The sequence below is a fragment of the Hesperophylax consimilis genome, chromosome 19 (genome assembly GCF_061612785.1).
Source record: "Hesperophylax consimilis isolate HC1 chromosome 19, BYU_Hcon_1.0, whole genome shotgun sequence".
Taxonomy (NCBI): Eukaryota; Metazoa; Arthropoda; class Insecta; order Trichoptera; family Limnephilidae; genus Hesperophylax; species Hesperophylax consimilis.
The window spans coordinates 31,062,477-31,072,963 of NC_142854.1; the positions used below are offsets into that span (position 1 = coordinate 31,062,477).

The 10,487-nt window shown below is 35.5% G+C and overlaps 1 protein-coding gene across 2 annotated transcripts; it reads right to left on the reverse strand.

The window, feature by feature from the left end:
• Positions 1-6,139: 6,139 nt before the first annotated feature.
• On the reverse strand, positions 6,140-10,135 carry LOC149415136 (uncharacterized). Of its 2 annotated transcripts, none has more exons than XM_089643429.1 (4): positions 10,082-10,135; positions 8,487-8,686; positions 6,976-7,119; positions 6,140-6,880 (listed from the first exon to the last, which is right to left on the reverse strand). In XM_089643429.1, the coding sequence occupies exons 2-4, from the start codon at positions 8,638-8,640 to the stop codon at positions 6,258-6,260; spliced, it is 921 nt and encodes a 306-aa protein (XP_089499555.1). In that variant the 5' UTR covers positions 8,641-8,686; positions 10,082-10,135; the 3' UTR covers positions 6,140-6,257. The 2 variants fall into 2 exon arrangements, with proteins under 2 accessions (XP_089499555.1, XP_089499554.1); XM_089643428.1 differs by lacking the exon at positions 10,082-10,135 and adding an exon at positions 9,937-9,992.
• Between the last annotated feature and the right edge of the window lie 352 nt (positions 10,136-10,487).

Consider the following 10,487-nt stretch of genomic DNA (forward strand, 5'->3'; position numbering starts at 1 on the left):
CCATTAGATGTGTAGGTACAAATAATTTTACACCCATTTTTCCTCTTTTGGGAATTTTACTTTTTATTATTGCCGTCTTCGGACGTGATTAATGTTGCCTTGCTGTTTTCTTTTTTCCAATTTATCTTTAGGTACATCTAGTCACAATGCCTGATACAAGGAGTCAAGTAAAAGAATCCGCCATGTCTTCCGTCAAGGACTCAGACATTATTGTTCCCTCATCTCCGTTGGTTCCACTGCATTTATGGAATATCAAGTACGATGGCACTACTTGCATTAGGAAGTTTCTCGAACGTGTTGAAGAACTCGCCCTGTCTCGCTCTGTAAGTAAGCTCAATCTTTTTTTAGGCGCGTTTGAACTTTTTGATGGTATTGCTCTTGATTGGCTGAGGGTCAATCGCTCTCTTTTTGAATCATGGGATGACCTTGTGGTAGGCCTCAAGGAGGAATATGAAATTCTCGATTATGACCGTAGACTCATTGCACAGTTGAGGTCAACTATGCAAGCACCTAATGATTCACTTGGTACCTTTATCACTAATGTTCTCATCTTAAATAAAAGATTAAACAAGAAATTGCCTGATGTAGAAATTTTGGAAATTCTCCAGTGCAATATGCTTCCCAGATATATTCAAAAACTTGCCTTAAACTCCATTCCGGACATCGCTACCCTCAAAAGATTGGGTAAATTAATTGAATTGGCAGACAGTCGTTCTGATCAGAGGAAAGGTTCAAAGTCCCCTCAAATCCCTTCAACTGCTAGCGAAAAGGCGCCACTAAATACAAATACACCTTCTAAACCTAATTCTTTCAGGCATGCGGATTCTTCTCATAAAAACATGTCTTTCAAACGTTATAACGTAAATTCCAGGGAGAACATTCATTGCTTCCGCTGTGGACGTCCAGGCGTCAAGACTCCTGACTGCACATGCGTTAGGTCAAAAAACGCGAGAGCCGGACGTTAGCTGTGCCGCTGGCGGAAGACGTCTCCACCAGTATCACTGCTCTCGATCCGGCGTGGCAAGAATGGCTTTCGGTAGTCAGGAATTTCTACAGAAATTTAGGAGCATCAGGTTACGGAGGGAAGGCTGACAGGGACGGCCGTCCTTTCGTATCCTTTTCTACACTCGGAACTGTTTTTTCTGGCCTGTTGGACTCAGGCTCACATGTTTCCATTCTCGGTAATAATTTTCATTTAAAACTTTTAAAACTTGGTGCCAAGTTGGCTAAGCTCAATAATTCATTTTCTTTAACTTCTGCGACGGGTCATTCCGTTTGCTGTAACTTGAAAATCTCGCTTCCTATAACATGTAATAATGTTGTAAAAGAGTTTATTTTTGTTGTCATGCCAGATATAAAGACGGATGTAATTCTCGGTATTGATTTTTGGAAATCTTTTAACATTTGTCCGGACATTTCTAATTTTATGAATACGAAGGTAGTAAAATCTGCTCCTCGGGTTACTTCTGAAGTCAGAGGTATTGTGGACAAACATCACTTATCCAAATATCAACAAAATTTACTTGATAATGTAGTTAAAGATTATATTTCAATTTCTGGTGACAAACTTGGTCGTACGCATTTGGAGGAACACGTCATAGACACTGGTAATAGTATACCTGTAAAACAGCGTTACTATCCGATTTCACCTCACCTGCTCCCGGTTGTGCACAAGGAACTTGATAGAATGTTGGAGATGGGTGTCGTTGAACCGAGCAGTAGTGCTTGGAACAGTCCTTTCTTACTAGTACCAAAGAAAAATGGCACTTACCGCCTTTGCTTAGATTCCAGAAGAATTAATTCGATCTCTAAGAGAGACGCATTTCCATTACCATACATTTCAAATATTTTAGACAGCTTGGGGGGAGCTCGTTTTCTATCCACTATTGATCTAAAAGATGCGTTTTATCAAATTCCACTAGAACGTAGTTCAAGGGAAAAAACGGCTTTTACTATTCCTAAAAGGGGTCTTTTTCAATTTACTTCTATGCCTTTCGGTCTTCAAGGAGCCAGTTCGAGAATGATGCGGCTCATGAGTAAAATCTTTGGCCCAGAATTTGATGGTAAAGTTTTCTTTTATTTAGACGATATTATTGTAATTTCCAGTACTTTTGAAGAGCATTTAGCATTACTTAAACTTGTAAAACGTAAACTGTTCGAGGCGGGTCTCACAATTAACATTGAAAAGTCAGTATTCTGTAGAGAATCGCTTAAATATCTCGGTTATGTCATAGATAGTAATGGTCTGAGAACTGACCCAGACAAAGTTAAGGCTGTGGTTGATTTTCCTACACCTACCTCACAAAAGAGTCTGAGACGTTTCATTGGTATTATATCATGGTACAAGCGTTTTATTTTGAATTTTTCTATTATCGCTGCTCCGTTACACAACTTAACCAAAAAAGAGTTCATTTGTAAAAAATTTTCTTGGAATAATCAAACGCAGGCGGCGTTCTCTAAATTAAAGGAAACTCTAGTCGCGGCTCCGGTTTTAGCATGCCCAGATTTTAATAAACCGTTTACAATTTTTTGTGATGCATCAAACGAAGGTTTAGGCGCAGTACTCTCTCAATTAGATGAACAAAACAGGGAACATCCTATTTCCTTCATTAGTAGATCGTTATCGGCTCAGGAAAGGAACCACTCTACTACTGAGAAAGAACTTGCGTTAATTTTTGCTTTGGAGAAATTCAGGGGTTACATTGAAGGGTCACCCATTCCTGTAAAGGTAATTACAGATCATTATAGTCTGAAGTGGCTAGTAAACTTAAAATCACCTTCTGGAAGATTAGCTCGGTGAGCTGTCAGATTGCAGCTATTTAACTTTATTATTGAACACAGGAAAGGGAAGGAAAATGTTGTGCCAGATGCTTTATCTCGCGATCCTTTAGTTATTTCATCTATTGTTCAATCTCCCATTATTAGTACTGATCGGTGGTACAATAAAATGTGTCGTGACGTTTTAGCTAAACCTGAGTTATTTTCTAAGTGGAAACTTGTAGAGGGAGTTTTATATAAGCATGTGCAGAGTATGGAAGCCCTGCATAAGCCTAATGATTGGAAGGAAGTTGTTCCTAAGGATCAAAGACAAGAGTTGATTGCGTTACATCACGTACCTCCTACATCTGCCCATTTTGGGATTATGAAAACTCTGAATAGGATTTGTTTGAAATTTTACTGGCCTAGAATGTCCTCAGACGTAAGGAAATTTGTATCTAGATGTCACACTTGTTTAGGACAGAAAAGTTCAAATCAGGCTGCTCCCGGTCTTATGGGAGATCCTAAGTTGGTCCAGCGTCCTTGGCAGGTTATCTCGACAGATTTATTGGGACCTCTTCCCAGCTCCTACAAGAAAGGTTATAAATATTTATTAGTTGTCGCTGATTTCTTCACTAAATTTACAAAAAAATTTCCGCTAAGAAGTGCGAATGGGAAAAATGTCTCTGCTATTATAGAGGATGAAATTTTCCTAAAATTTGGCGTTCCTGATTGCATCATCGCAGACATGGTCCCCAATAAATTTCGAAAGAATTGAAACATTTAGTTGACAGATATCATGTACGTCACATGTTTTTTAACTGTAGATATCATCCACAGAATAATCCTGTAGAGAGAATTAACAGAGTTTTAGTTACAGCCTTAAGTTCGTACGTGGGAACGGATCATCGAACTTGGGCAAATCATTTACCTGAAATAGAGCTTGCTATTAACACTGCTGTACATGAGGTAACGGGTTACACCCCTTTCTTTTTAAATTTTGGCAGGGAAGCCATTATTTCAGGCAAAGATTACAAATCACCTGATTTTTCTTCGGAAGATTTAACATTCTCGAAACGTGACACATGGGCTCAAGATGTTTCTGAGCTTAATGACATTTTCTGCCAAGTTAGGACGTGTTTACGTCAATCTTACGAACGGAATAAAGTTCATTATGACCTTCGTAGAAGGAATGTGGAATTCAAAGTTGGTGATATTGTTTGGAGACGCTCTTTCGTGTTGTCCGATGCTTCTAAGCATTTCTCCCCTAAACTTGCTCCAAAATTTTTAAGAAGCAAAATTATTGATAAGGTTTCGGCCGTCGTTTACAAACTGGCAGATATGAAGGGAAAGCCTATTGGAACATTCCATATTAAAGATTTAATTAGGGCAGAAAATAAATTGTTTTTATTATTATTTACAAAGGGAAAAAGTGAACGGGTTTCTGGTACCTACACTGATCACGTGGGTATAGGAAACTTATTTCCTTTTTGTTACCTTGTTGATTGGGAGTAATGGTTTTCTTTTCCCTGGAGAATTCCATTCCTCTTTTCAACCTGCTTTGTATGTTACTATGTCGTCATTTCTAATGATTATTATCTATTGTTATTTGTGTTTTGTCTGAAAATTGTCATACATATCTATTTCTCGAGGATCCGCTCTCATCGTTATGATTATTGTTTACCGCTGTTATTCTCAGTATCGTTGATTAAGATGTGCTTATTTTGCGCTCTACCTTACTTATTAAGTTGTCATGTCTTGTTAAATGACCTTATCATAAGCTTATGAGCTTCGAGCTTTTTGTTTTCACACATTAGCATACCAGCTCTTCTGTTGTGTTTTAGTATGTTGAAGGATATATACTTCTATCAAGATGCTGTCATTTCAGCACTTATTTTGGAGAGTTGTTGTGGTGTTATAATGGCTTAGGCTCTTTAGCACATGATAGCCCTCATCAGGCTTACAATTAAGATATTTTTGTTGATTTTTTTATGAAAATTTCAATATCAATAGTCGGTAAGCCATTATCACATTCACAGGTTTATGGTGGTTGGTTCTGTAATGGGTTTTATGTTTTACATATTTAATCATAGTGCATGTCCTGACATTTTTCTTCGTAATTGGATTCCTTCCCTGCTTTTCTAGAGCTCAGGAAAGTAAGGAACGAATCAGGTGTTTCGTCAATTTTCTACGGTATTCTTCAGTCATTCACTGGTTCGCTCTGTGACGGAAGAATATGTGCGTGAAAATAATATAATGATTAGATTCATTTCTTTATAATTTTAACAAGAAGATTTATTATTGATTTTCTATCTAATATTCATCTCTACACTACTGCCATCTATTGTCAAGTAGTACAAAACTTTTATTACCATTGCTTTTGGTTTGATTATTAGCATCTTTCACTTGTATGGTTATACATTATTTAGCTGGTATCTTCGAAATTACTATAAATTCTGCTTATTTAAGGAAATTTTCCTTTTGAATATTAATTGCATTTGTCATCATGACGTTTTACTATTATGTTTTTTTTTGGGCCTTGGAATTTGTTTTTAATTGTTGGTTACTTCACCTATTTACAACTGTCATTTTTAGTTCAAAACAGTTTGTTAGAGTTTTTATTCAGGTTTTCAACTTGAGCATCACCTTTTTCATTTAGTAAATATATTACAATTCTTGCTTGTAAGGTGTGCACCTTCTTTCATTGTAAAGTGCTTGCTATTTTAATAAATTTTAGCTTCTTTCATCAATGACCAGTTCGGGTAGGCTAGACATCGAACATTCTCACGAAGACTTATTCTGCTTCCGCTCATCCTTCTACATGATGCGCTCATCAGGATAATCTGGATTGCTCTGCTGCTTCATCTCCGTGCTGTGCTTCTGAACAAGTCAATCATCATCTTCCCTGGACGTACTACATGATGCGCTCATCAGGATCATCTGGATTGCTTTGCTTTTCTTCATTTCCGTGCTGGTGCGACTGAAGTATCACTTATCATCTTCATCTGCTATCCTTCTCTGGCAACCTTCTGAAACTGAAATGGACGGGCTTGTTTGGACAACTTGGAGCCTGAGTTGCTCTACCACATAGACGTATATTATAACAGGTTAGAATACTTTGTCACACACACGTTTACTTATGTTACTTATTCTTGAACACTTTTCTAGTCGACCCATTTATCATTGCTACCTATTATTAAAAAGTCCGATGCGCAAGACCTTCGGTCTGACGCACACGCCTTGAGATTAAAAATTCAATTATGTAATTTAGAGTTCTCTAGTTTTGCTCTGGTTTTTGTACGCTGTAGAAATAAATGAAAATGTTGTAATTCATATCTCTTTTTATTACTTCATTTACATCATCATGGTTCCTATTGAGGGATTAAATCCCGTTATAATACCGCCCAACGTGGCAATAACCTTCGTTATATGCGTAAGTGCCCCTTTAAATTTGTTTTGCGTGAAGATGAGAATTTACAGTGGGAACATGAATAAGGTTTTTATTTAGTGTGGCTGCGTAAGTGCCTTGTTAAACGTGATTTGACTGAACATGAGTAGTTACAATGAGAACATGAATAAGGTTTTTCGCCAGTATGGGTAAGAATGTGAATTTTTAAATGTCCCCTTTGAGAACATGAATAACTGCAGTAGGAACATAAATAAGGTTTTAGACCAGTATGGGTGCGTAAGTGCCTTACTAAATTTGGTTTGACTGAACATGAGTAGTTACAATGAGAACATGAATAAGGTTTTTCGCCAGTATGGGTAAGAATGTGAGTTTTTAAATGTCCCCTTTGAGAACATGAATAGCTGCAGTAGGAACATAAATAAGGTTTTAGACCAGAATGGGTGCGTATGTGCCTTGCTAAACTTGATTTGAATGAACAGGAGAAGTTACAATGGGAACATGGATAAGGTTTCAGACCAGTATGGGTGCGTAAGTGCCTTGCTAAATTTGGTTTTTGTGAACAGGAGAAGTTACAATGGGAACATGAATAAGGTTTTTCTTTTGTGTGGTTGCGTAAGTGCACTGTAAAGTATGACTTGCTTGAGCAAGAGTAGTTACAATGTGAACATGAATGCGATTTTCCTTGAGGTTGCATCTTTAGATCCGTTATCATATCTGAAAAAATGTCAAAAGAAGTTCAATACTTAGATATCTATAATTAAATCAGAAAAGTATTATAAGAAATTCGGACAAACAAAAATCGATCGTACCTGATGCTCTTTCAGAGCGTTCCAAGGATTCCTTTTTAATGTCCTGCAGATCTATGTCTATCACTGTATAAGGAATTTCCCCTCCATCGTCATCTCGGGATCCTGGTTCTGTCTTGATGGGTGCAGTCTCCACATTAATGCTACCTGGAATAACACAACGATTATACGAGTAAAGACATGCTAAATTTACATAAAAAATTCGTCGTGGGTCGGTGCTGTTAAATGATCATTATTTAGATTTAGTATTGAATTCTTTAGCAAAATTCTTGCTGATACTTGCGATTGGTTAGGGGAACAAATTTCCATAAAAATCAAAATATCTAATATAGAAAAGGTACATCATACCAGGGGCGATATGATATACCTTTATTTAGGTAGGGGGCAGCTATCCCCGCCCCCCAAATTACACAAAATAACGGTTAAAAATAAAAGGAAGAAAATCTTCGGTTTATAATTGGTGACAAAATTACAAATCAGTTATTTTTATATCGAAGGAAGTGAACATTTTAAAACTGCTGCAATACACGGTTATTCAGTATCATTTAAAAACACTTCTATAAAAAGGTATAATCTAAGGAATTCCTTCATTACTGATTACTGATTACCCAAAGGAACCTTTTTGTTTGTGGATAAAAAGATCCGAAAATAATTTTAACTATTAAAACTAACTATAACAATAGAACACATGAGCGGTCGGTGGCTTAGTTGATATCTCGTTTGGGTTCCACCCAGGCATAGTGTGTACAATCCCCTCAAAAAAGAATGTGAAGTCAGAAAACTAAATGCATTATACTTCAACCATGCAATATATCAAATTTTCAAAGATAATCAAGATAAATTAGCACCATTTATAAATTTTAAAAAATATTTCAATACCTCAATTTCGAAAATGAAAATCACAATGCAGCACTTGAACTTGTAGTAAAATAATTCAATTCATTATTATTAATTACATTAATATTATAAATATAAATAGTGTGAACAATTCCTCAAAATAGAATGTAAAGTCAGAAAAGTGAATGCATTATACTTCTACCATGCAACATAACAAATTTTCAAAGATTTGATTATTCACGATAAAATAGAACCATTTATAAATAATAGAAAACTCGTAGAAACGTCAATACCCCAAACTCGAAAATGAAAAAAAAAAAACAATGAAGCACTTAAACCTGTAGTAAAATAGTTTAAATCATTATTAGTATGATAAATATAAATAACAATTCAATATTTTTTTCTTCATCTGTAAAAACCCACTGAAAATATAAACTGAATACTTTGACTTAACATAAACATATATATAACATAAAGTAACACGATACACAAAAGCTTAGCTTTATTATGATGGTACATGATAAAAGATTACTAAATATTCTGTAAAATTATGTAACATATTTAAATTTTGAACTGTTTGAGGGCATAACAAGTTAAAAAAACTTCTGAGTTCGTTAGCCAGCTGTCCTGATTGCGTCCATCTGAAATACCTTTGTGATATACGTAATGCAACTTACTAGTTGACTGAACACTCTCGGCACTCTGCAAACACTCCTTCTTCACATCTTGAAGGTCTATTTGTATATCTGTATACGCCATTTCACATTCGCCTTCTTCCTGCGACCATGGTTCAGTCTTGATGGAAACACTCTCTGTGTTGGGAAGATCCATGGCACTGCTTGATGGCGTCCTTTTTTGTGATGGTAATTGTTATCAGCTGAAAATAAACAAGACCTGTAAAAAACATTTATACACAAATATTTTATATAAAATAAAACGTATTCGACCCAAAATATGATACTATTTTTTTAACGGTTAAATTATTTAACTGTTAATTACCTAACTAATGTCATTGCTTTTTACTATTCCAATTTTTTACTATTTTAATTTTTTTAAATGTCCACTATTTACATCATGTAGCCCGTAAACCTAATGAATTTCTGCCCGTTATTTGTGGTTTAAGCCAGGTTTTGTCACACTTATTAAAATTATGAACAAATTAACACAATGTTAAAAGGAAGTCTTGGGAAAAATACGCACTGAATAAAGGTGTTCTTTTAAGAAAGTCTTATTAAATGCACACTAGATAAAGACACACTACGTTAACAAGTTCTGATTAATCAAATATTTAAAGTTGCTAGATATAATAGATTTTCAGATCCTTTGCGAATAAAATAAAAGTAATTGACACGAAGCGCGGCAATAAATAGACTGACAGAACGGCAACCTTTGGAACAAAGACGGTAGATTAAGCAATAGCGCAAAATAATGGAAAAAAATTCGTTTTATGGGCGAAATTCCTAAAAAATAAAACTAGTTATTTAAGTTTACCCAAAAGCTTTACATCTCTTTTACTAGTACCATCACGTAGAACGTAACCTCGCGAAGTTAATGAACTTTACCCCCAGACAACTTGTATATTAACCACAAAACTTGAGCTAGGTCTATTGGAACCTTAAATTAAGAGATGAAAGAATTAATTAACCGATCATTTCAGACTTGACTGTGAAGATTGTTAATAACGCGAATAAAAATAATAATATCACTTATCGTTAAGATTTTTCTGTGTGACAGCGTCTGTAAGTCAATAATAAACAAGCTTATGTACTATCGTCCGTGTCGACACGTGTTTACCTGATAGTGTTGGGTAACTCAATATGTTATAATACGAATGCTGTAAAAACTGATCAATCAAATGTTAAGCGATATATTCCTACAATAAACAAGTACTAATTAAGGAGTTGAGGATATTTCGTCAATGTAACTAGAACCTACTTACGTCAAGGCAAAGTGCGGCGGTCACTTCCAAAGCGTTGAAGAAACGTCAATAGAAAATTTTAAACTCGCCAATAATAAAAATTTGCTTTAAATGTGTTGGTTATTGAAATAATCTCAAGTGCTATAAATTTGACACCGTTATTGTCTTGTTTACACGAAATTACTATAGTAAAACGAGGCAATAATTACCGGCGACAATAAACCACAGGAGACGGAGACGCCAAATATTGACTGACATTAATTCGACATACGCACAAGAGATGATCGCTAATTTCTGTCGCAGTTACAAGGATCCGGTTCCTTTGCGTGTACTGTTTTAAATAAAATCACTCACTATATTGATAACTCCGAGCATTTTATGAGAAAAAAAAATGGTCTACTATTTTACCATAGATCTGCAAATATTTAGACAAATTTAAGATATAACATAAACACCGTAATTTCTACAACGATAGAGGAAGGAATTAAAACGATATGGCACTACCATAGACAATTATTATTTTTTTATTTCACCAAGATAACAGAAAGAGGAAACCCAAATGTATTTATTTGCACAAAACACATTTTAAATGTGAAACGAGACGGCTCGGCGAGCCAAACACTGCAGAAAAACAAAAGGAGATTCGTACGTGTATTTTCGTTACAATTACGGTTCCGATGTTGTTGGAAATCCGGATATTTACCGATGTCGGGAAAATTAAACGTTGGCAGGGCGTTATTACTTCGTAATCCATTCGTCT